Source organism: Aedes aegypti, chromosome 3 (assembly GCF_002204515.2).
Source record: "Aedes aegypti strain LVP_AGWG chromosome 3, AaegL5.0 Primary Assembly, whole genome shotgun sequence".
NCBI lineage: Eukaryota > Metazoa > Arthropoda > Insecta > Diptera > Culicidae > Aedes > Aedes aegypti.
In genome coordinates, this window is record NC_035109.1 from 409024295 (window position 1) to 409050739 (window position 26445).

The following is a 26445-nucleotide window of genomic DNA, read 5'->3' on the forward strand; positions in this document are numbered from 1 at the left end:
ACAAAGCTGAGAAGCAGGCTCTGTCCCAGTGAGGACGTAATGCCAAGAAGAAGTATAAGAAGAATTCTTGCAGAGCTGTTACAAAAACAAACGAATTTTTTGTTTTTGTGAAAATCGCGACTTTTGGAACTCGATCCACAACTAGAGGCAACAAATAAAAATTAACAAATAAAAATTATTCAAAATTTTTAATGTAATTGTTTTTATTTTCAGGATAAAAAATCAGTTTTTCAACTAACTACGCATTAAGATTATGATAAAACTAGCATAAAAATAGAATGAGCATGAAATAGGAATCAATATAGTACTGAATCTTCAATAAAGAATTTTTATTAATCACTGTTGATTTTCTCACATACCTAATCGATTGATTTTGATCTAAAACTTTGAAAATCACTTCAATAATCAATAAAATTAACAAATTCCAAAAGGGCCTAACTGGAACTAAGTTTAATAAAAGGGCCTAACTGGAGGGGCCTAACTGAAACCATGTTCAATCGAAGGGCCTAACTGAAAGGGCCTAACTGGTTTGCAGACTCGTAAAAGGGCCTATCTACCGAAGATGTTTGAATTCAACCATTTTCACGAGTTGTTTTGTTATTTAGGATTTAAAACGTTATGGGCCACCTAGTAGACTATTATGAGTGTGAACACAAGTATAAAACTATAGTAAATAGGAGAAAGGGTTTGAAATAATAATAATCAATATAGTACTGAATCTTCAATAAAGAATTTTCAATATTCAATGTTGATTTTCTCACATAATGATTATGTTCTAAAACTTTGAAAATCTATTCAATAATCAATAAAATCGACAAATTCCAAAAGGGCCTAACTGGAACTATGTTAAATAAAAGGGCCTAACTGGAGGGGCCTAACTGGAACCATGTTCAATTAAAGGGCCTATTGAAAGGGCCTAACTGGTTTGAAGACTCGTAAAAGGGCCTATCTGCCAATGATGTTTGAATTCAACATTTTTTACTAGTTTTTATGTTATGTTAGATTTAAAACGTTACGTGGCCCAGTAATAGACTATGAGTGCCGAACAAAAGTTTAAAACTATTAGATAGCAATGAGTTTAAAATAGTAACAATCAATATGTTACAGAATCTTCAATCGAGCATTTCTCAATTTTTACGTTATGCTGATAGACCCTTTTCAAATATTTCACCAGGTTCCATTATGTGAGAAAAAACACTATACAATGGCTAAATATTGAAAAATATGGAGGAAAATTAAAAATGCACGGAAGGGCCAATCTGATTTTGATGGAAATTTTCAGTTAGGCCCTTTTATGACCAGTTAGGCCCTCTTAGTTTTATCATTTTCAGATAGGCCCTTTTAAATTTGAATAAAATTACCATTAATAATGCATTTTGCATGCCCGTAAGAGTATGTAGAAGTAATTTACGTAAAAATTGATACGAATAATGAATAATCAAGTTTGTTTACATTTTGCAGTTAGGCCCTTTTCAAATGTTACGCTAGAGTTTGTTTTACGGTGTATCAGTTTATGTCACTCGTGTGCTCACTTTCTTGCAGGCCAAGTCAAAAAAAGATGCGAAACATCGGCGTTTTGTTTCTTGTTTCGGATCGGTGGTGTTAAAAATTTAGATTTCGTTTGAAAAGTTTGCTTCCCCACGCAAAAAAATGACGAAAGTTTGCGTCGTTTGCGGCAACCGGGCGTCCGAAACGGATCGCGAAATAATCGATCCGCTGCTGAAAGTGACCTATCACAAGATTCCGGTGAGTGAAAATCGCAACAAAAAATGGCTCGCGTTTTGCTCGCTTACGAAAAAGGACAACATAAACAACAAATTCGTGTGCAGCGAACATTTCGAAAAGCATTGCCTGGAAAGGGATTTGAAATCGGAACTACTGGACGGAGTCAAACGGATGATTCTTAAAAGAGAAGGTAATGTATATAAAATGATATGCAAGCTTTCGGTGGGACAATTCAATCAAACTTTAATTTTAGCTGTTCCCACGATCAAATCGCCGAAGAAAGGCAAACGTAAAAATTCAGAAGACTTGGAACAAGATCAGCACAAGAAACGAAAGGAGGAAATCGATAAGCTTCTGAATGGCGAATATCCAAAGCCAATTACGAATCCTTTTCGGCCAAAGAATATGGGACCCAAATCTTCGAAAACGAATGCCAAGCAAAGCGACAAGCAACGTCAATCTGATCCCCCGGATGATGTTCCAGAAGTTGAGACGCGATCTTTGACCAGAAGAGAAGAATCGAAACGTTTGAAGGAAATTGAGGCGGAAAACAAGTCTCTAAAATTGAAAGTCGACGAATTGGAGCAACTTATAGTCAAGAAGAATGAAAAAATCACCTTGGCAAAAACGGAAATGGTCAATATTACAATAGCACTGCAAGAACTGAAAGACGTCGAAAACAAAAATCTTAACATACGCGTCAAAGAGCTACTCAAGGGACATTATACGGAAAATCAAATACGCAGAATATTCAACAGAACAGAGATCATCAGTTGGACCAATGAAGAAATGCAACAGGCATTCACTCTTCGAATGTTTGGAACGAATGTGTTCGATTACGTCTGCAATCAACTCCGGTATCCTTTGCCAGATGTAAAAGAAATGCTGCTTTGGGTTCACAAAGTCTATCAACAAACTGGATTCCTCATACCAACGCTTAGCATTTTGCATGCACTGGGCAGTAGAATGAATCCCAGCGAGAGAGAATGCGTTCTCCTTATTGGCCGCACGAAAATCTATCCCAAATATTACTACGATTCGGTTCGGGATCAAATCTTTGGCAAAAAGGCCTATCTGTACTGCATTTGCGTGCAAAGCATTTTCGCTGACTGGCATCAAATTATCTACCTCGACATTGATTTGATTTACTCCACGGACATTTTGATGGCACTGATCAACGAACTTCACGAAGTGGGGTTCAACGTGGCTGGAATAAGTGCAATGTGCGACCAGGAAACTGCTGATCTCTGGACGGAGCTGGATGTGTCCACCGAGGAACATTTTATCAGCCATCCCAAGACCAACCTACCCATCTACATGTTTTGCTGTCCCATTTCGACGCTTTCGGTGATACTGAAAACATTCGTGGAGGAAGGTTTGCGAGTACACGAAGATGTTTTGGTCACCAAGGACATCATCCAAAAGCTGTACGAATCTAATCAACCGGAGATTACTCAACTGCTGAGTACCACAACGCTCGACACGTTGTTGAATGTAAGTATAGCAAAGATATAGAGATTCCAAAGTTTTAGACTATAATTATTCTATAACGTTCTTCAGAAAAATCATTTCCCAGAATTCCGCTCCCTACGATCTCATTCCCCAGAATGTACCATACCTCAGAAAACCGAAATTCAGAATGTACCGTTCTCCAGAAAACTATATAAATCCAAATTAAAAAAAAATGATTTGAATATCAATTTGAAGCTTCATAAAAAATCATAAGTCGTTTTCAAAATCATGAAAATGTCAGCATTGGTGTTAATTATCGATATTACATAGGGTAAGAATGGGAAGGATTGACCTAAGAAAAGGACCTTCATATCTTCGCATATACACAGAGCTGGTAGCGAGTCATTTTTGCGACTTGGTCAACAAAAAGTCACAAAAGTAACTTCTTTCAGAAAAATGTCATTATTTGCGTGATCTTTTGACAAAGAAATTTAAGGGTGGATTCGCTTTTCAAAGGGAAACTTCTATCTAGGTAACCTTGTGGACCCAGTTTTAGCTGCTTTCAGTAAAAATGAAATGGCGAATTCGCGCTCCATGCCCCGCGCATGCGTGCTCGTTAATAAAGCAATCGTTGCTACACTCATTTCTGAGTTAACTACTAGAGATGTGTGTGCTGTCACAATCGATGTTTCTGTTGGTGACCTCAACATGAAATACGTCTATTGTTAGGTATACTTACCACATGATGAACCATCCTCAACGGATGATTTCAAGCAAGTTGTACACTGCGTAACAAAAGGCCTTCCGCTGATTCCGCTCATCACATCATCTGGGGCAGCTCAGATATCAATTTGAGAGGCTCCAGTCTGATGGAATACTTAAGTAGTACAGACCTTGGATTACTTAACATAGGCAATCGCCCAACCTTCATGGTTTCTAATAGAGAAGAAGTGTTAGACATAACGCTCTGCTCGAATAGAATCAGTCACGAGTTGACGAATTGGCATGTATCAGATGAGGAATCATTATCTGATCATCGCTACATCTTCTTTGAACATTCAAATGTAACTGCACAGATTTTGCGTTTTAGGAATCCTCGGTCAACAAACTGGGAACTCTATATTGAATTCGTTGCGACCAAATTTCATGGATATTCTCCGTCCATGGAAATTCCAAGTGGTTTGGATGATGCCGTGGATACTACAACATCCTACATTATGGAAGCTTTTGAAGAAGCATATCCTCTGCGGTCTGTGAAGACTACAAGAGGGACCCCATGGTGGAATTCCGATCTGACTAGGCTCAGGAAACAATGTAGAGTTGGAACAAACAAAGAGTTGGAACAGACGCCGCTCAGCTGGATCAGAGTCGTTCAAGTCGGCTCGCAAGGCTTACAAGAAGACTCTTCGTTCTGCTAAACGATCCGACTGGAAAAACCTTAGTACAAATGTTTCCAGTTTGAGTGATGTTAGTCGGATGAACAAAATCCTTGCAAAATATAAGGATTTCCAAATGCAAGAGTGAAACACGCTATAAGATCTTTTCAACCTTACAAATCTGCAGGAGTGGACGGAATATTCCCAGCACTGATTCAAAACGGAGAAGCAGTGCTGATTTCGCCTCTAATTGAGATGTTTAAGGCGAGCTTAAGATTAAACTATGTTCCATCTGATTGGAGAGCAGTGAAGGTTATCTTTATTCCTAAAATAGGAAAACGAGATAAAATGCATCCAAAGTCATATAGACCTATTAGTCTCTCATCAATTTTGTTAAAGACTATGGAAAAAGTGTTGTATGATTACATAAATTCAACATACATGCTCAAGTGTCCATTATCTGACTCGCAGTTTGCTTATCAATCTGGTAAGTCAACAGTTACGGCACTTCATACATTGGTAACAAAAGTGGAAAAAACTCTTTCAGTGAAAGAAATAGCACTTTGCTCATTCTTGGACATTGAAGGAGCCTTCGACAACGCTTCCTATTCTTCAATGACTCGTGCAATGAAGAAAAGGAATTTCAACAAGAATATCATTAACTGGATCAATAATATGCTTGCAAAAAGAGAAATTACTTCCGAGCTGGGAAGTTCGTCTATAACAGTAAGGGCTACAAAAGGTTGTCCACAAGGAGGAGTCCTCTCGCCTCTATTGTGGTCTTTAGTAGTTGACGATCTTCTTAAAAGCTTGGAAGAAAAAGGTTTCGAAGTTGTAGGATTTGCAGATGATATAGTCATTATTGTGAGAGGAAAGTTTGACAATATCATTTCAGAACGAATGCAACTGGCCCTAAACTTAACCAATTCTTGGTGTATTCAGGAGGGCCTTAACATAAATCCTTCAAAAGTAGTAATTGTCCCTTTTTCTAAGAAAAGGAAGTTCACCCTAAAAGCTTTGAAGCTTGGAGGAGTACAAATGCACCTTAGTGAACAAGTCAAATACTTAGGAGTAATTTTGGATTCTAAACTGAATTGGAATTCTCATATTGAATATGTGACTAATAAAGCTACAAGTTCATTTTTGGCATGCTCCAAAATTTTTGGCAGAAGATGGGGCTTGAAACCAAAAATGATAATGTGGATTTATTTGGCCATAATTCGTCCAAAAGTAACCTATGCTTCGCTAGTGTGGTGGCCAAAAACAAAAGAGGCCACAACACAAGCAAAACTATCAAAAGTACAACGTCTTGTGTCCATCGCTATAACGGGAGCGATGCAAAGCACTCCGTCAAAAGCATTAGATGCTATTCTTCATCTGCTACCGTTGTACGAATTTGAACAATTAGAAGCGGAGAAGAGTTTTCTAAGGCTTAATAGATTAAATAAGTTCAAATCAGGTGATCTTGTTGGGCACTTGAATATTTCACAACATATCCATTGTGGGCCAGTGATGACTATGCATGAGGAATGGATGAAAACTGTGGACAATTCTGATATCCCTTACAATGTATGCGATACGTCCCAATGTTCGTCAAGGCTCCATAAAATTCTTCACAGATGGCTCAAAAATTGGGACACAAACTGGAGCAGGAATCTACGGCCCTGGGACAAACGTCTCCGTGGCGATGGGAAGCTATCCAACAGTATTCCAAGCGGAGATTTTTGCCATACTAGAATGCGCTAATATTTGTCTTAAGAGAAAATACAGACATGCAAATATCTGTATTTTTTCTGATAGTCAAGCTGCGTTGAAGGCATTGGGCGCATATAAATGCTCATCAAGACTTGTCTGGGAATGCATTCTCTCATTGCGAAAGGTGTGCCAAGAAAACTCTGTATGTTTGTATTGGGTTCCGGGACACAATGGCATTGTAGGAAATGAAAAGGCAGACGAGCTTGCTAAACAGGGATCAAATACACAGTTCATTGGACCGGAGCCATTCTGTGGCATATCGTACTGTGCACTAAATAAGGAACTAAAAAGCTGGGAACGACAAAGGGTGATGACCAATTGGATGGTCACCACAAGGTGTAATCAATCTAAAAGATTTTTAGTTCCAAATGAAACTATCACGAAAAGACTCTTAGAGCTCAACAAGAGAGTTCTTTGTATATACACTGGCCTATTAACTGGACACTGTCCGAGTAGATATCATTTGAAGAATATTGGTCAGGTTCAGAATGATATCTGTCGTTTCTGTAACATGGAACGCGAAACCTCGGAACACCTGCTCTGCAGTTGTAGTGCATTATACAAGCGCAGATCCAAATTTCTAAACGGGGGTTATTTACCACCAAGTGAAATTTGGACTGGAAATCCCAAGAAAGGTTGTGGGTTTTATTAACTCTATTTTGCCTGACTGGGAAAAGACGCGTCAAAGTGCTTAAGCTGTTCACTTGATTCATGGTGGACAGTTTTAGTTTCTTCAATGATGCGAATAGTAAAAAGGGACATGCCACAAAAGTTCAATCCAATGGACGCAGTGGCTTAACCTTCCCAACAAAAAAAAAAAAAAAAAAAAAAAAATAAGGATTTCCAAGTGAACGAAATTCGCTTACCAAATAGTGACTTTACTTCATCTGTCGAAGAAATTTAAGAATGTTTATTCAATACACGCTTCCCCGGATGTGTATCATAACTACTGAATCGATTCAATAGGCACTTAATAGTTTTGCTCCTTTCAAATCTCCAGGAGCAGATGGAATTTATCCTGTTCTCCAGAAGAGATTTGATTTCATCAAACATGTTTTGAAAAAGCTACTTGTAAGCAGTTTTGTTACCGGGTAAATTCCAAAATCCTGGCGTGATATTACTGTGAAGTTTATCCCAAAAGGAGGAAGCGAAGAGTTTTAGACCAATCAGTCTGACCACTTTTCTTCTGAAATGTCTGGAACGCATTATCGATCTTCACATCCTGTTGGGGATCGTCACCAGGACAGGTATAACGCCTTTTAGCAGCTTGTCTGTAGCGCAGCTTAAAGCTAGAAGTTTATTGATTTCCATTAGCAACATAGTATGATTATATAGTTAGGCTTTTCTTACATTTCAGTACGCTTTCCTTGCCCGGTAGATTTTATGATGATCAATTCCCAACAGAAAATTCAAATCTATAATCATGTACGTTATAGGCAATAATTCAGGATGAAATTCAATTCAAACTTACGATTAATCTATAATTTTCTCAGACCCAGATAACCCAATCTTCTCGGCAACTCGGCAGTCGAAATCGATCAACCCTGAATAAACAATAAATCATTGAATTTAACTGATTTTACGCAATATATATAGTATCAAACCTCTTCTAATATTCAACAGTAGATTTTCAATAGTGAATCTCCAAATAATAGTTAAATAAAAGGTTTAAATCTATTTGCCACTCAACAGTTCGACTACACGTTGTTATATCTTTATGCTCCTTTCTGACAGATGACTTTATCTTTCGTGGGATGGTGGACGTCGGACAAACCGATCTCGACACTCACACTATCGTTATCAGTTGTCGCTCAGTGGGTCGGCAACATACCCCCTCCCGTGTGACTTCGAGATTCAGCAATCTTTGCCACGCCCAACTCGCCGACATCTAGCAATGCCAGCTTCACAGCCGCTCTTGTTAACACTCCATTTGCTGTTTGCACCATAGCTTTACGCACCTGACCATCTTTACTTCTCATGACCTGGACTATTCTACCTCTTTCCCACCCATTTCGTTTGGACTCGTCGAACACGATGACTAAATCACCTTCTTTCAAAGGCCTTACAGGATGATGCCATTTTGTGCGCCTTGCTAGTTCTGGCAGGTATTCGCGAATCCATCGTCTCCAGAACTCGTCCACAAGATTCTTGGCTAGCTTCCAGCTATCTCGAAGCGTTGCATAACTTTCGTCTAGTTTAGCAGGTGGTTGAACTATTCCTCGTGTTCCATACAGAAGGAAATGGTTGGGTGTTAAAGCTTCGTCATCCACCGAATCTAATGGCACGTGTGTCAGAGGTCTTGAATTTACAATTGCTTCCGCCTCCAAAGTGACAGTTTCTAACACCTCATCACTAGGGTGGTGAGGGTGGTCACTAATCGCTGACATCGCTGTTTTTACTGAGCGAATTAATCTTTCCCAGGCCCCACCCATGTGGGGCGCAGCAGGAGGGTTAAATACCCAATTAGTTCGAGCATTTGTGAATGTCGCAGAACATTGTTCGTTGATTTTTTGAAGCTGCTCTTTCAACAAATTGTTTGCGCCAACAAAATTTGTGCCGTTGTCTGAGTAAATAGTTTCAGGTGCCCCTCTACGTGCCACAAATCTTCGAATGGCCATCAGACATGATTGGGTGGTCAGGCCATGGGCTACCTCTAAATGGATCGCCCTTATTGATAAGCATGTAAATAACACGACCCAGCGTTTGACAATGCTTCGACCTTGCTTCACCATAAGAGGACCGAAATAGTCGATACCAGTATTGGTAAAGGGTCGGATGAATGACGTCAAACGAACCGCAGGAAGTGGAGACATGAGAGGAGGATGTGGAGCTGCCTTAACTATGCGACATTTTTGGCAACTTCTGGTTGTCCGCTTAATCAAGTTTCGTAGAGCCGGGATACAGAAACGCTGTCTCATTTCATTCAGCACAGTTTCGTTATTCGCATGGAGGAATTGACGATGATAACTATCAACAAGAAGCTGTGTTACATAGTGATCTTTTGGTAGGATAATTGGAAACTTAGTTTGGTCTCGAATATTTGGTGCCGATTTTATTCTGCTGTCCATCCGAATAATGCCTTCGCTGTCGAGAAAAGGTGACTGCTTCCACAATGGACTTGATTTGTCCAACATCTTCAGCTGCTCAGGATTTTTGCTATTGTGGTATAATGTTACATACTCATCTGGGTAGCTCTCCATTTGTGTTTGTTTCCATAAAATATTCTCCGCATTACGAAACTCTTCGCTTGATAACCACGGTGGTAACTGTTGCCCTTTAAACCTTTTCACAGCTCTCAACGCGAACGCAGTTGCCCGAAGTAATCTTTGCCACGTGGAGAAGCGAACAACATCAACAAACGGTTGAGAAACAACATGATGATTCATGTAGACGGCACGAAGTTCCTCTGTGACGGGTGCTGTATAATTCTTTTGCACTGGCCAGGACTCCTCCGGTTGCTTCAAGAAGGATGGTCCACTAAACCATCTACTCTCACAATCAAATTTAGGGCCAGATCCCCATTTTGTTGCTTCGTCTGCCACATTGTATCTTGATTGTAGATGTCTCCACTCGTCGACAGTGGTCAGGCTGAGAATCTCACCAACCCGATATGCTACGAATGGATGGTAACGTCGACTATCTGAGCCCAGCCAAGCCAAAACGGTTGAAGAATCGAGCCAAAGAAATCGTTTATAAAGAGGGATATTCAAACTTTTACAGATATTATCCATCAGTCGACTACCGATCAAAGCTGCCTGTAGCTCTAGACGAGGGATGGAAAGTGGTTTAAGAGGCGCTACCTTTGACTTTCCAGCCACTAGTGCACATCGTGGAAGTCCACGATCAATGATCCTTAAATACGCAACACAAGCATATGCCTCTGCACTCGCATCCACAAAAACGTGAATTTGTGTGTTCTCTAGCGCATTTCGACTCGCATTACTGAAAAAACATCGTGGAACTTGCACACTATTCAAATAAGCCAAAGATCGGCTCCATTTGTTCCACAGGTCTTGAAGATTCGCTGCTATCGGTTCATCCCAACCTGTTCCCGATCGCCAAATATCCTGCATGAGAATTTTACCTTGTACTATAGTATACGTATACGTATACGTATACGTATACGAAATGCGTTATTAAACCGAGGGGATCAAATAGTGACATTACAGTACGTAGTACTTGTCTTTTCGTCGGAACGGTTCGTTCCGTGATTAGATTTTCAATGACAGGATTCAGCGAAGACTCGAAGGTGAATATGTCGGTTTGCGGCTTCCATACCATTCCGAGGACGCGTTCTTTCTGCTCGGTTTGGTCCAAGTTCATAGACTTAGTCTTGGTGTCACTATTTTCTTCTACTCGAAGCAAGACATCGGGAGAATTCGAGATGAAATTACGAATGTCGAATCCCGCCTGAGAATGGACGAACTTCACCTCATTCCAGCGGTTGACAGCCTCGTCGACAGTGTCAACACTGTCTAGATAATCATCCACATAATGACTATTAATAATCGCATCAACTGCTTCTGGGTATTGCACCTCAAATTCTCTAGCATTTTTGTTTTTAACAAATTGAGCTGAACTCGGAGAGCATGTGGCTCCAAAGGTTGCCACGTCCATTACGTAGACCTTCGGGGACGTGTCAGGTGAGGTTCTCCAGAGGAATCTTTGCGCCTGTTTATCAGCTTGACGAATGAATATCTGGTGGAACATTTCTCTAATGTCACCGCAAATAGCAATGTTCCGTTGTCTAAATCGTAGGAGAATTGCGGTTAATGACGTCAATAAATCTGGTCCTTTAAGGAGCATATCGTTAAACGATACTCCACAGGCGCGTGCCGCCGCATCCCAGACAAGACGAATTTTGTTCGGCTTTTTGGGATTCTGAACAACTCCGATGGGTAAGTACCAAATTCTTCTTGGGTCAACGGAACGTTTTTCTTCTTCCGTCAACTGGTGGGTATAGCCCTTTTTCTCGTACTCTGCTATTTGTCTATGGACATTTTCCTTAAGCACCGGATCTTTGGACAGCCGTTTCTCCAGTTGCACTAATCGCTTCTCCGCCATCCTATAACTGTCCGGAAAAATAACATTATCGTATTTCCAGATAAGACCTGTCTCAAAGGCGTTGCCTATCCTATGCGTAGTGTCCATCATAATCTGCTTCGCACGTTTATCAACCTCAGCTTCGGGCTTCACTGTTATGCTCGCTTCCTCGATTCCAAAAAATGTTTTCATTTGTGCATGGAGTTCTCTGTTTTCCATATCCAAGTGGTAATTCAGAAGTTCTACCGATACGTTTGTACTACATTGTTTGCCAAAAATACACCATCCTAATCGCGTCTTCGCAGCTACAGGATCGTTGACTTTGCCCTCACGAATCTTCAATGTCGAAAGAAGGCGCGCATGTTCCATCCCAATAATGATTCCCGGACACGCTCTTGAGTAGCTCTCAACTAGTAATCCTCGGAGGTGAGGATAAATGCCTTTCAATTCATCATAGTGCAATGTTTGGTTTGGCAGATTCAATTTCTGGACAGTCCGTACATTATTCAGTCGGAAACAAGTTCCCACACCTTCGCCGGAGATTATGATGGAAACGCGTTTCGAACTCTTTTCTTCTCGGCTGACATTTCCCGTCCAGCTCAGCCAAAAGGAGTCAGTTGGTCCATCAACACCAAGCTTCGTTGCTATTGCAGCCTCCATAAGCGTAGAAGATGAGCCATCATCCAAAAACGCATATGTACGCACGCACTGTTCGTCCACTCCCTTGATTATGACAGGTAGGTAACGGAATAGTGTACTTGGTATTACGTGGTGTAAGTTTTGATGCACAACCGGTCCAATTTCCGGAACGCTGAGTTCTACGCTAGATCGCTTACTGTTTCTGTCCATGTCGTTAGGATGTAACAGTGTGTGGTGTCGTAAGCGGCAACCCTTAACTCCACATTCTCTAGCAGAACGGCAAGGCCACCGTCGATGGGGTACTAAACATATTCTGCACAATCCATTTTGACGCATGGCTTTCCATTTCGCATCTATATCCAACGCTTTAAAGTGCCTACATTCATGTATCTCGTGACTTACATTGGAGCAATAGAAACATTTCTTTACTACGTATTGCTCTGCCAAATGGTGACCTACAAGCTCATCGTCTATGGGGACATCTGGGACATCTTCAGTGTGCGTGAACAATTTCGATCTATTGCGCGTTCCAGCTGACTTTGCGGATTTTGATGCAACTGATAGATCCGGTAATGTCACGTCGGAGGCAGTGTTTACAAGTTCAGCCATGAAGTTCCCGAAGGTTGATAAGTTAACGACTGGACTGGCTCGTTTGAACGTAGACCATTGCATTTTGTAAGATGCTGGTAATTTCTCGATTAGTTCATGTAGCAGCATGGGATTATATAGATGATCATTCAATCTTGAAATCTGCATATGATCCACAAGATCTTGCACAGCTAAGCCAAATTCGATAACCGTTTTAAGATTATCCGCTTTCGGTGCTGGGACTTCCCGGAGCTTATTTAATAGTGAATGGATTAATACTTCCGGCCTTCCAAACAACCTTTGCAGTGTACTGATGACAAGGGGAACTGAGTCAGGTAATAATAGACGACTTTTTACTGCTGCCAGTGCAGCTCCTTCCAGACAGCGTTGAAGCCTTGATAAATTTTCGGCATCGGAATATCCACAGGCTCGTGTGGAGTTTTCAAAGGCGCTCAAGAAAATTGGCCACTCCTCAGGGTCCCCGGTGAACTTGGGCAAATCTCTCGACATAACCTGGCGTGCCGCAAGCTGTACTGGAGATGGTCCATAATTTAAAGAGCCAGAATGTCCAGGAGACGATTGGTCATTACGATAATTAGAGGTAAATTGAAGTCCTGCTGCTTCCCCCGTGTAGTTCCTGGCTGGAGGATTTTCGTAAGCCGCCGTACATGCTGGTCGATGTGAACTTGGCATACTGTGCGTTGGAGCAGCTGATCTACTAATCTGGCAAGAGTCCGTTGTCATAACTACTGGCGCCGGTTGAACTGAACTAGTAGCTTGTCGTTGATAAAGTGCTGTGTTTCTTGAAATATTAGTCACCACGGGAGCGAATTCTGATATATCCATGGGAATACGCGAGATAGATGTACGTTGTCCAATTTCTCCTGATGGGTTACCTTGACTGTGCGAGAACTGTGGTGTAGACGAGAAATTTGGCGGCACTGGCATGTTGCTTACACGTTGTGTTATGGCTTCGGACATGGATGTTGTAGGTTGAACAGCTCCAGATGATCGACTTACATTAGCTAGCACTGCTAATGTATCGTTTCCCACGATAGACGTTGGAATCGTTGGATTTTGGACACCGGTTGGTGTAAGATTGCGCGGGATTCCTCCAGCATCTTGTTGTGAATCACGTTCCCTACTAAGCCAATCTCGCACCTTTTGACTACTTGTCCGACTTTTGACGCTACTTTTTCCACTCCAGTGGCGCGGGAAGTGGGTAGGACAGGTAGGACATGTACTACGCACAAAAACATTGTCCTATCCACGTTTAAAACAAAAAAGCGAAACAATATGATATGCAGAAAGTTTGAAAAATAAATTAAACTATTTATCATTTGCTCATTATACAGACAAGAAACTTCTTTAATGATTAGAGAAATAAATGGAGCAATCTTCTATTGCATTTCGTAATGTATCGATGAGATTCTTGAATATATCTGCGAATGTACTAGGATAAATTGCCATGAGCGTTCCTGGTGCTACTTCTTGAGAAGTTTCTGGAACTTCCATAGTAATATCTTGAAGAATCATTGGTTGAAGTAACGGATTAAAATAAAAATATCATAATAATATTTTGAGCAGATTATGGCGATTTTCAAATAGTTTTTTTTTTGAAGGATGGTTGAAGTTGTTTCAGTGAAATATTTGAAAGAGTTTCTGCGCGATAAAACATTTTTCAAGAATCTTCAGTTTCTTTTGCAAACTTGTGCTATTAGGGTCACTTTAGCGCAAAGAAAAAAACACTACACAATTCAACATAATTTTGGCTGTTCATCAATTTGTTATCTAGGAAATTAAAACAAACTCACCGGTTGTAAAGACAAGCAGTTTGTAGGTATAAATGTAATAATAACACAAGTTGTTCCATTAAATGATCCTAAAGACAGGGCTGATAGTAGGTTGCTTTTTAGAGACTTGGCCCCAATTTTAATTCATGTCTCTAAAAAATCTCTATTTCATCCAAAATGATAGGTCCAACAGGCTCTTCAAGATTACCGGAGGAAAAGCTACAGGAATTATTTAGATTTTTCCAGGGTCTCCTACAAGGATGTATCCAGAACTTTTTCTAGAGATTTGTCTGCCAAATTCTCTCAGATTTTTCAAAGGATGCTTAGAAGAATTTCTCCAGAATTTACTTGAGGATATCCTTCAGAACTCAGATATTAGCTTGATTTTCTTTTCCAATACTAACCTACAATTTCCACCATCCTTCAACTGAATTCTCCAGTTGTTACTCTAGAAGATCTTCCTAAGATTTCTACAGAATTTCTCGTGAGAAATTCCTCAAAGGTTTATTTAAGAGATTTTGAAAAGAAAAAATGTTATGTGGTCATTCAAGAAACCCTACAAGAATTCATCTGTCTGTTCATGTAGATTCCTTCTAGAATTTATCCACAATTCCTCCCAGAGATCGAAAATTCCTCAAGGGGTTTCCTAGTTGGCTCTTCGAAAAAATTTTTTTTTTTCTTTGAATTTCTCCAGCATTTCATCTTCTGCAGTGTTTCCAAACATTTTTTCTATTTTTTTTATGTGATTCTCTTGAATAAATTCTTTAGGCATCCTAAACAAAATTCTTGGACAAATTCCCTGAGACAATTTGTCAAATTCCTTTAGAAATTTCCGGAGTGATATCTGAACATTTTATCTACATAAATTTCAGATTAAATTTTTAGATATATAGTATCAAGTAATCAAGTAATTCCAACTTACATCCCTTTGTGTTTGAGCCCCTTAAATATAGTAACTTTGAATTTTCAGTCCAGGATTCCAATTTTCAAATTTTGCACAACTTCACTTTGTACAACATATTTGTCAACGTTTGTCCTACCCATGGTTACAAACGTGGACGCGCCTCTGATCAAATTCGTGATGTTTATTTGGCAAACATGCCTCTTCATGTAAATCAACATGCTTACCAATCTGGAAAGTCCACTGTGACTCTTTTACACAAAGTTGTATACGATATCGAGAAAGCTTTCGCTCAGAAGCAATCCTGCTTGGGTGTTTTCTTTGATATTGAAAGTGCCTTTGATAACGTGTCTTTCGGAAGCCGCACGAAACCATGGGCTACCTACAATGATTACCAATTGGATTCATCAAATGCTCAAATCGGCTCTTCTCGACATTGCGTCAAGCAGCGATTCGAAAATTGAGTGTTTGCGGATGCCCCCAATGGGGGAGTCTTATCACCACTTTTGTGAAATCTCGTAGCAGCAGGCAACTCAATAAATGCGGTTTTTCAACTTATGGATTTTCCGACGACTATCTAGCTTAGATAGTTGGTATGTGCATAAGCACCCTATTCGACCTGATGCAAAGTGCTCTTCAGGTAGTCGAGAGTTGGTGTCGGTTAACCCGAATAAAACATCTATTGTTCTTTTTACGGAAAGACGAAACCGCGATGGAATTCGACCTTTACGTCTTTTTGGCACTGAGATTAATGTAACCGATCAGGTAAAGTATGTCGGAGTCGTTCTAGATTCCAAACTTTCTTGGGCACTTCACATTTATTTCAGAGTCAAAAAAGCTTGCATGGCCCTCGGTCAATGTCGGCGAACCTTTGATAAAACCTAGGGCCTCAAACCCAAGTATATCAAATGGATTTACACAACACAATAGTTGTTCGAGCAATATTGGCATATGGATGTCTTGTGTGTTGGCGAAAGGGCGAAGTGAGAACAATCCAATCCAAATTGGGCCATTCCCCAAAGGATGTGCTTGATGGCGATGTCTGGTGCATTCTCTACGACTCCCACGGCAGCGCTCGAGGCTCTTTTCGGCGTTGTGCCTGTTGAAGTACAATCGATCATAGCAACCTTCTGATATTGAATGTAAGAGATCCTGAAAATAAATTTATTCATTCCTTTGTCAACCACCAACCAGTAAAGGTGTCTTTCTTTTTCACTCTGCTAAAACGTTATGGGCCCAGAACAACCCAAACCAAGAAAATTCTCGAAGCCAGTTAAAATCCGGTACGATGGGAGACGACGAGAAGTTCCTCAAGATCAAGCCTTTCGACGGTACGGGTTTCAACAATTGGAGGTTCCGAATGTTGACATTCCTGGAGCAGTTGGAAATCGCGCACTGTGTCGAGAAGGCAGCGGAGGAGGAAGACTTCTGGGAAATCCCGGAAACGGATACGGCGGCTGTCAAGAAGGGGAAGGAGGAAAAGAAGGCCAACCGGAAGAAGCAGGACAACAAGTGTCGTTCGGTCTTGATCGGTGCGGTCGCGGATAGTCACCTGGAGTATATCAAGGACAAGAAGAGTCCGATGGAAATCTGGAACGGGCTGCATGAGGTTTTCAAGCGGAAGAGCTTGACGAATCGTTTCATGTTGAAGCGCAAACTGTTGGAGATGAAGCACGATGAGCGTTCGAGTCTGGAATCCCACTTTCTTCGCTTCGATCAGTTGATTCGGGAGCTGAAGTCAACCGGTGCGAAAATGGACGAGGAAGACATTGTGTGCCACTTGATGCTCACTATGCCGGTTTCGTACGAGTCGGTGAACACAGCAATGGAGGCGGTTTCAGAGAAGCTAACCCTGGAATTCGTGAAAGGGAAGTATTTGGACGTTGAATCGAAGCTAAAGGGAAGAAACTCGTCGGCCAATCAAGAATCGGACAACGTTGCGTTTGCTGGTAAGTCCGGAGGAAAGTGCCGTCTGAAGTGCTTCGGCTGTGGCAAATTCGGCCACAAGCGAGCCGATTGTCCTGAATCTGAACTGCGTCAAGAGCAGGGTCGGAACCACGAGAAGAAGAAATCTACGAAGGTCAGTGCTGCTGCAAAAACTGTGTCGTTTGTTGCCGGGTCCGGGTCAGCTTCGGATGAGAAATCGCGGAGCTGGTACCTGGATAGCGGGGCTTCAGACCACATGGCGAATCAACGAGAACTGTTCCAAAATCTGGAGGTGCTGGAAGAGCCCGTCTGGATCGCGACAGCGAAGAAAGGTGTCAACCTGGTCGCTAGGCAACGTGGAGAAATCAACGTGTACTCGACTGTCGATGGTAAGCACACCCATGTGCGTATGGAAAACGTTCTTTTCGTTCCAGAGCTGACGCTGAATCTGATGTCCCTGCGTCGGCTGGAAAGTTCGGGAAAGAAAGTGATTTTCCACAAAGGCAAGGTAGTCGTTGAAGATGCCGATCAAGATGTCGTAGCAACCGGCAAGCAAGTTGGTGTGCTATATGCGATGGACTTCCAGTACCTAGCAACGCCAAACAGTGCTATGGTAACAGGAAAGGTAACCAAGGAGCTGGACTTGTGGCATCAACGCTATGGTCACCTTGGCAACGGAAACCTGATGAAGCTTATCAACCGAAAAATGGTGGATGGACTCGATCTGGGAAGCAGCGTGAAGCCTGGATTTTGGGAGTCGATGGTTTGCGAATCATGTCTTGCTGGCAAACAAACTCGAGAATCGTTCGTCAGCCGTGAGGGAAAGCGGACAACCCGTCCGTTGGAGATGGTGCATAGCGACGTCTGTGGTTCCATCTCGCCTGTGTCGTGGAACGGCATGCAATATTTCATCACCTTCACGGACGACTTCACCCACTTAACGGTCGTCTACCTGATGAAGTCGAAGGATGAAGCGCTGGAGTGTCTGAAGACGTTCGAGGCTATGGCAACGGCACATTTCCAAACTAGGATGTCTCGTCTTCGCTGCGACAACGGTGGCGAATACAGTAGCAAGCAAATGAAGATGTTCTGTCGGCAACGAGGTATCCAGTTGGAGATGACGGTTCCTTACACACCGGAACAGAATGGGCTGAGCGAACGGATGAATCGAACCATCGTCGAGAAGGTACGGGCAATGCTGGCTGGAAGCAATGTTACGAAGCGCCTGTGGGGCGAAGCAGTATATGCAGCGGCGTACCTAATCAACCGCAGTCCGACTGTTGCTGTGGATGGTCATCGCACTCCCTATGAAGTCTGGAATGGAAGAAAGCCAAACGTGAGTAACCTTCGAATTTTTGGTGCAGAATGTTTCGTCCATGTCCCGAAGCAGAAGTGGAAGAAGTTGGATATGAAGTCCGAAAAGGCGACCTTCGTGGGCTACGCACCGAATGGATACCGTGTTTGGAACGGAAAGAAGGTATTTGTGGCTCGAGACATCGTGTTCAACGAAGGCAAGACTAGCAACAGTCAATCGGACGACAGCAAGAATGGCGAAGATGAAGAGCTGATTGTGAACCAAGATCCAATCGTCGGTGAGGAAGGAAATCAAGATTTGCCTGAGATCAACGATGAGCACGAAGCTACCGACAATGAAGAACTGAATGAAACGTTGCTTGATGAAGCTGCTGGCGGTAATCCTGATGAAAACAAGGTACGTAGAAGCGGTAGAGTTCGTGCACCTCCTATCTGGCACGAAGACTACAATATTTCGGCGTTCGCTTTGAGTGCCGAGGAGTACGTGGACAACATTCCAAGCGACATAGCGGAGTTGAAGAAACGTGACGACTGGCCGCTGTGGAAGGAGGCAATCGAAGCTGAACTAGCATCCCTGGAGAAGAACCGTACGTGGAGCTTGACGGAGCTGCCTGCTGGGCGTCGACCTGTAGGCAATAAATGGGTATTCACTATTAAGCAAGACGGTGAAGGCAAGATCGACCGATACAAAGCCCGACTTGTTGCGAAGGGCTTCACGCAGACGAAGGGCTTCGACTATTCGGAAACGTATTCCCCTGTGGCGAAGATGACGACGTTGAGGATTCTGTTGGCACTGGCGAACCAGCGAGACCTGCACGTGCATCAAATGGACGTGAAGACCGCGTTCCTGAACGGCGAACTGACTGAGGAAATTTATATGCGGCAACCATCAGGCTTTGAGGCGGGAAACGATCTGGTCTGCAAGCTCAACAAGGCGATTTATGGACTGAAGCAGGCATCCCGGAGCTGGAATATGAGGTTCCACACGTTCATTACGAGCATCGGATTCCAACGAAGTCAGCATGATCAGTGTCTTTACCATTGGTCGAAGGGAGAGGCAGTCGTTTACCTCGTTATATACGTAGACGACATCCTGATTGCTGGGAATTCGCTTCTGGCGATCAAACATTTGAAGCAAAAGCTGTCAAGAGAGTTCGAGATGAAGGACCTGGCCGAGGTGCGGTGCTTTCTTGGACTGAATATCAACCGAAACAGAGCCGACGGCGTTATGACGATCGACCAGAAGCAGTACGTGATGAAGATTCTGCAGCGTTTTGGGATGGAGGATTGTAGGCCGTCTGCTATTCCCATGGACCCTCATCTGAAGCTGCTCAAGTGTGAAGATCCGACGCGGTTCACGACGAAGCCTTACAAGGAGTTGATTGGGTGCTTGATGTACCAGATGATCACATCGAGGCTTGATATCTGCGCGGCGGTAAGCTATTTTGCGAGTTTCCAATGTTGTGCCACTGAAGAACACTGGGCTCACCTGAAGCGGATTTTGAAGTACCTGCGAGCTACTGTCGACTACAACTTGGTTTTCCGGAGGTCGATGGAGTCGAAAACACTTTCCGTATATGCCGATGCGGACTGGGGTAATAATCTGGACGACCGGCGCTCCGTCTCTGGGTACGTGGTGAAGCTGCATGGAGCAACGATCTCGTGGGCAACCAGAAAGCAGACATCGGTGGCGTTGTCGACGACTGAGGCGGAGTTCATGGCTCTTTGCCAAGCCAGCTGCGAAGCGATGTGGGTGGTGAACCTCTTGAAGATGCTTGATGTGGAAGTTGCCTAACCGGTGACTATCTATGAGGACAACCAGCCATGCATTGCCATCTGTAAAGAACCGAGAAAGCATAGAAGGATGAAGCATATCGATATCCAGTACTTTTTCCTGCAAGACCTGATCCAAGAGAAGAAGATTAAATTACAGTATCAGCCAACCGAGGACCAACTAGCGGATCTGATGACGAAAGGCCTTCCTGCCTCGAGATTCAGTAAACTGCGAACGATGCTGGGATTGATCAATTGAGGCGGGATGTTGAAGTACAATCGATCATAGCAACCTTCTGATATTGAATGTAAGAGATCCTGAAAATAAATTTATTCATTCCTTTGTCAACCACCAACCAGTAAAGGTGTCTTTCTTTTTCACTCTGCTAAAAGTGCCACTCACTACACATACATCTTAAACAAGTAGCACGAGAAGAGTGGACGTCTGGCTCATAGGGCAGGACACTAGATCCAGTATTAAAATATTAATATTTATTAATGATATTAATATTGATATTGAGAAGATTATCAAGTATGCATGGAGTTTTGCTGTTTGCCTGTTGCCGGAGTTGCCAAGGCAAATTGATTATTTATATGAAAAAAACAAGTTGTGTTTATCGTCAGATCGTCTGAGCAAAATATATGAAAAATCCGTCCGATGCAACATAGACCACACTGTTTGATGCCAACATCCATCTGGAGTCTGGCTAGAAGGAGACTCGATTCCGATGCAATTTGTTTCCTATGGTATATCAGATCAGCAAGACATATAATCCACTATCCCTAGTTTCTTGTTTATAAACCCCCATTATTGACTTAAATTCAAGATACTTCTGTCAGATGTCTTTAGGAAAATCGTAGGTAACTCGATGATATCATGAAAATAATATATATTAATCCGTATTAACGGATATTAATACCAATATGATTGAGTGTCTTACCCCATGGTCTGGCTATTTGGAAAGAAGTATATCAAACAATATAGTCGTGCTTATTCTGCGCGGCGTGTGAGTCGAGACGACTCGCTCTCACCGCGAGTGACGTGAGACGACTAATGTTAATCAAATGGGAGCGAGTCGACAATTGTCACCTCATTCGACTCGTGTCACCTCACACGCCGCGCAGAATAGGCACGAGTATGTTACACTGATGGCTCCCTTCTTGAAGGTAGAGCTGGTGCAGGAGTATATTCTCGTGAGCTAAGGCTGAATCTTACTCACTTGGTAGAAACTGCACCGTTTTTCAAGCGAAAATATTTGCTCTTATGTGTGGAGTGTAATCAGCACTTCAACAGTTCAGATAGTCAGGCTACTATAAAAGCCTTTGCTTCGGCTAACTCAAGGTCGAAACTTGTTATCGCATGTCGAACTCAAATTGAGGAACTGAATTCAGTCAACTCTGTAAACCTTTTATGGCTACCTGACCATTCTTCCATAGCTGAAAATGAATTGGCTGATGAGCTAGCACGCGATGGAGCGTCGTATGACTTCATTGGCCCTGAGCCAGCTATTCCAATTTCGAAGTCTGGGTTAAGCTTCATATAAATTCTTGGGTGGCAACTTAGCACAAGCAGTATTGGAATAGTTTGGAGTCGTGTCGTCAAAAAAATTGTACATTACTGAGCCATCTCCAAGGGTGGCGAAGTATTTAACAAATCTGTCAAACCAGAATTGCAGTCTCTTGGTCAGAGCGTTGACAGGCCACTGCCGACGCAACTACCACATGGCAAATATTCAGCGTGCTGTCTCATTTATGTATGATAGTTGTGATTCCGATTATGGAACTTCGTGTCACCTGATATGTAACTGTCCAGTTTTTGCGCAAATACGATTCCAATTATATTTGGCAAACACTTATTAAGTGAAACTGAATTCAGAAGCCTGAATCTTCAGCTTATTCTGTTATTCTTAACCCATCCGTGGTAATGAGCTATAGGCTCTCTTTACGCTCAAGCGTTTTGCAGTGCCTTTTTAGGGCGCTGTTCGAAACCATTGCATTGTGGTATGGAGCTACATACTCTCATTTCGCTTATGCGATCTTCCCTCTTCTAGGGACCCCACTCCTATTTCCTCCCATCTTTCCCTTCCCTAGCCTCTCCCTTCGGGTAGATGATAAAATAGGCTCAAATATGGCGATGGCACAAATCTGGGGGGGAACGTGCCTTTGGACCCGGCCTTCTGATACCTGAAAAGGCAGGTTAGTTATCCATCAATCTTCACCTCTGCAAGCTACATGCAAATGGGCTTCTTAAGGGAAAATTACCGGTCGTTCGAAGAAATTGTTAAAATTGTTTCAAAAATCTTATCACATATCCGTCTAATTTTTTGTAGAAATCATGCAAATAACAGATGGTCGGCGTTCAGTCAGACTGGACCAAGTGTTTTTTGTTTCAAATTATTTCAGGAAAACACATATCTTGGATGATTATCTGCTGGTATCACGTCATAAATGGTTTCATTACTAAAGGGTGTCCACGATGAAATTGCCACTCACTTATCACAACCGCGTAGTTGGGGCCTTCAACCGAAATCCGAACGCCTACGTTCGGGATGTGGCTAAGAACCTGCACGCTGCACCTAAGCCGAAGAAAGCCAAAACTAAGGCTGGGCTTCGAACGTTCAAGGTACAAAAGGCCCCCAATCGCGACGAGAAGCAGAACAAGTCCGCCAAAACCCGTGCCAGGAAGTTGTACCTCAACATGCTGACGAAAGTTGAATGCTGCATCATGGACGACCCCGGCAACCTGTTTTTCACGGGCAAGGATAAGTTCAGCGTTCCGGAGCATGTCCGCACTCAGAAGATGTCCAAATTTGCGAAGAAATTCCTGGTTTGGCAAGCCATCTGCACGTGCGGGAAGTGGAGTGCGCCTTTCGTGGCCCAGGACACAATGAACGGACAGATGTACATGAAAGAGTGCCTCCAGAAGCGGCTGCTTCCTCTCCTGAAGGCCCACAACGTCCCAACAATCTTCTGGCCGGATTTGGCCTCATGCCACTACTCCAAGGACGTGCTGAAGTGGTATGCGGACAATAAGGTCAATTTCGTGCCGAAAATGTTCAACCCTCCCAACACTCCGGAGCTCCGCCCCATCGAGAAGTACTGGGCGATTATGAAGCAGCACCTTCTTAAACGACCTAAGGTAGTGAAGACAGTCGAGGAACTGAAGAAAGTATGGGTTTACATGCAAAAAACGGTTGATTCACAGTTTGTGCAGTATCTTATGGCCGGGGTTAAGGCCAAGGTGCGGGCATTTGCATATGGACTGTAAATAAAATATGATTGAAATGGTAAAATACAGTTTAATAGTTATTTTTCAATCCCTGAAAATTTGATGGCAATCGGATGAAAACTCGAATTTTGCGAATCAATTTTGTGTTTGGCAATTTTATCGTGGACACCCTTTATATAGGCGATTTCTTGGCTGGATATCAATAGCTGTTTATCAACAATAAATTATAATAAAATCTTGGATCGGTATATCGGTTTCTCGGGAATATTGCATTCTGGGGATTGAAATTCTGGGGAATGTTATAGAATCATCATAACGGTTTCTAACGATTTTTTTTTCGCAGGAACCTGATTCCTTGGAAATGGAACCCGTCGGAGATGTGATTTCGGACAATTTAGTGCAGGCTCTGAAGATACTTGCGGAGGAAGGCGAAGAATCCATAGCTGTATCGGCCACTCTATTTGAGCTGTTTAGAGATTGGTATGATTTAATGACAGTGGAACGCAAAACAAGCGAACACGATGAAGAGCTCCTAATTACCAACCAAGAGTACGGTATGAACATTGACGAGCAAAATATTGTTCTGGATGGGATGTACGACACAATCGAAACTTTGAAATGCAGCAGCGAACAAGCCACGTGTCTGCGGCAGGCTATTCTAATATCGCTGAATTCGTTGAAGAAGCTTCTTAATGATCTGCGGCAAAAGCACGATTGCAAATCGATACCCACCAGAAATTTGAGTTTATTCAATCTCAACCGAACCTTTGAGGCTTTTCAGGAGAACAATCCTCCCAATGCCCAACCGACAAGCAAAATACTATTCGATCTAAGCAAAACTATCATAGAGAAAGATAAAACTTCTCTGTCGACTAGAATCATTGGAGAAGCTCTATTGCCCGTGAATAAAATTGTTTACGAAGCATCTGACGTCATTGTTGACCCAACCATTGCCAACATTTCGGAGAACCAAGCGTGTTCACACCTAATCCAGTATGTCGCCACAGCGCTACGGGGAAAATATGAATATTTGGGAGATCAAACTTTCGTGATCGAGAGGAAAGACAACAGCTACGTTGTTATGCCGGAAATGCCCACGGGAATTGTGGAACCATCGAAGCTTTGGGTTGAGCAGGCTCGAAAGCTGGAGACGTATGTTTCGGATATTACCTTCTATCGGAATGAAAATGTACTGGAAAATCTGGTGAATTCTATCTCCAGGCGCCACCCCAAGATGGGCGTTGATATCATTCGGTTGTATGTACAAAGGCGTTTATTGATTAAGCTCAACAATTTGAACAAAGATCTTGGCTTTGTTTAGAATAGATTAATAAAGACTGTCGTGAGTTGTAAATATTTTCGGCTGAAGTTCATTCAACAAAACAATCATTCGAATGCCAATCTTGAATTCTTTCCTGATGTTTTTTTTTTTTTTATCTTTATTAACGAGATTTTTTTCCTGATGTTTAATAATTCCCATCTCAACAACAAAAATGTGATCATCTTCACACTCTTGTCGCTTTTTTTTTCTTTGTAGCATCGATTAACTCTGTTTCAACATTAGCCTAGTTGAAGTAGGCCACTTTTAGTTCTTACAATAACGAGTACCAATTATTAAATGAAAACCGATTTTAGTACTACTACACTAGAGCTTGAATCTTTTGACAGATACGCGTATTTCGAGCTAAATGGTAAAACCGTCTTCTTTTTTGTCAAAGATACAAACCAGAGACGTTTTTGTATAAACTCTAGTGCAATAAAATGGTATACAGTCAGTGACAAAAGGTAATCAAATGCCGTTTTACTATATAAACTGCCCACGTTTGGGGCTCTATTTCTACTTGTCCGAAGTCGCTGAAATTTTCTAACAACTTTCCATGACTTCTAAAGAATTTGAACAATGCTTACATAGCCAAGGTTTTTTAGCTAATGAAAAATATTTTTCAAATATTATCTTGTATATCCCGTGATTGTTGATATTATTTCAAGAAAACAACAAAATTGCTCAAAAATTCAACCTTTTGTGCAAAAGGTGGCTCTCGGTTTTAATCTCAGAAGTTTGATTGTTTATCAAATTCCGATCAGTGCACGAATATGGGATTAGGTCAGTTTACGATACTCATTCAATACTTTTCAATTATTCAAATGATGAAAATAAATGGAAACAGTTTATGATTACCAAACAATAGATGACAACTGTGACCTATTGATAAAAAAAAAATCGAAGTCAATATATCATTAAGTAGTTTTTACCAATTTGAAAACAGTGTTCTATGCGAATATGAGTTTGAGTCACTGTTAATTCCCCATACCAAAACTGTAACGTTGAGGAAGAAAGGATACCACATACCGGAAATCGCCATCTTGTATTCCGAAAAGGTGTTGAACATCGATTGCCGTCATCCACTCGTCGGTCCCGTTCCAAAAACACTCTTAATTTTTGATCTATATAATTTAGCTCAAAAAGCATGAACCTAGCTTAACCGTAGCATTCTCCTCTTATTATAGAACATAAAAGTAACATCGATTTCCAGAATCTACTCGTCTGTCCCGTTCCAAAATACCCACTGTTTTGTTTTTCTGAAAAAAAAAATCGTGAAAAACCAGAAAAAAATTCTCGCTTATTTTAGACTAGTGCAAAACGAACAAAGTTTAAAGTATTGAAAAAAATATTAAATAAAAAAATTGAAATTATTATTGAATGATGCGACATAAATTATAGAACGAAAATTTTTAGATTCATTCACTACGCTTTCGTTTGCGCGTCATGCTTTGCCCATCCGTATCCATCCATCCACCCAACGAGAACGCACACGCACATATTCCACCCGTCCCACATACATACGCACATCACGCCTGTCCCACCGAATGGAAGTCATTTTGTGGAGCGCGAGCGTGAGAGCTAACGGAAATGCCGAACGTACAAAATTG

The 26445-nt window shown here is 42.0% G+C and overlaps 1 protein-coding gene and 1 long non-coding RNA gene across 2 annotated transcripts; one reads left to right on the plus strand and one right to left on the minus strand.

The window, feature by feature from the left end:
- The first annotated feature begins 1528 nt into the window (after positions 1-1528).
- On the plus strand, positions 1529-24870 carry LOC110677657. The gene is made up of 3 exons (XM_021848592.1): positions 1529-1915; positions 1979-3219; positions 23858-24870. Exons 1-3 carry the CDS (start codon positions 1651-1653, stop codon positions 24833-24835), a joined length of 2484 nt encoding a protein of 827 aa, XP_021704284.1. The 5' UTR covers positions 1529-1650; the 3' UTR covers positions 24836-24870.
- LOC110677658 lies at positions 7541-8136 on the minus strand. The gene is made up of 3 exons (XR_002501102.1): positions 7913-8136; positions 7780-7852; positions 7541-7723 (listed from the first exon to the last, which is right to left on the minus strand). It is a non-coding gene; the product is annotated as an uncharacterized LOC110677658 (long non-coding RNA).
- Positions 24871-26445: the final 1575 nt, after the last annotated feature.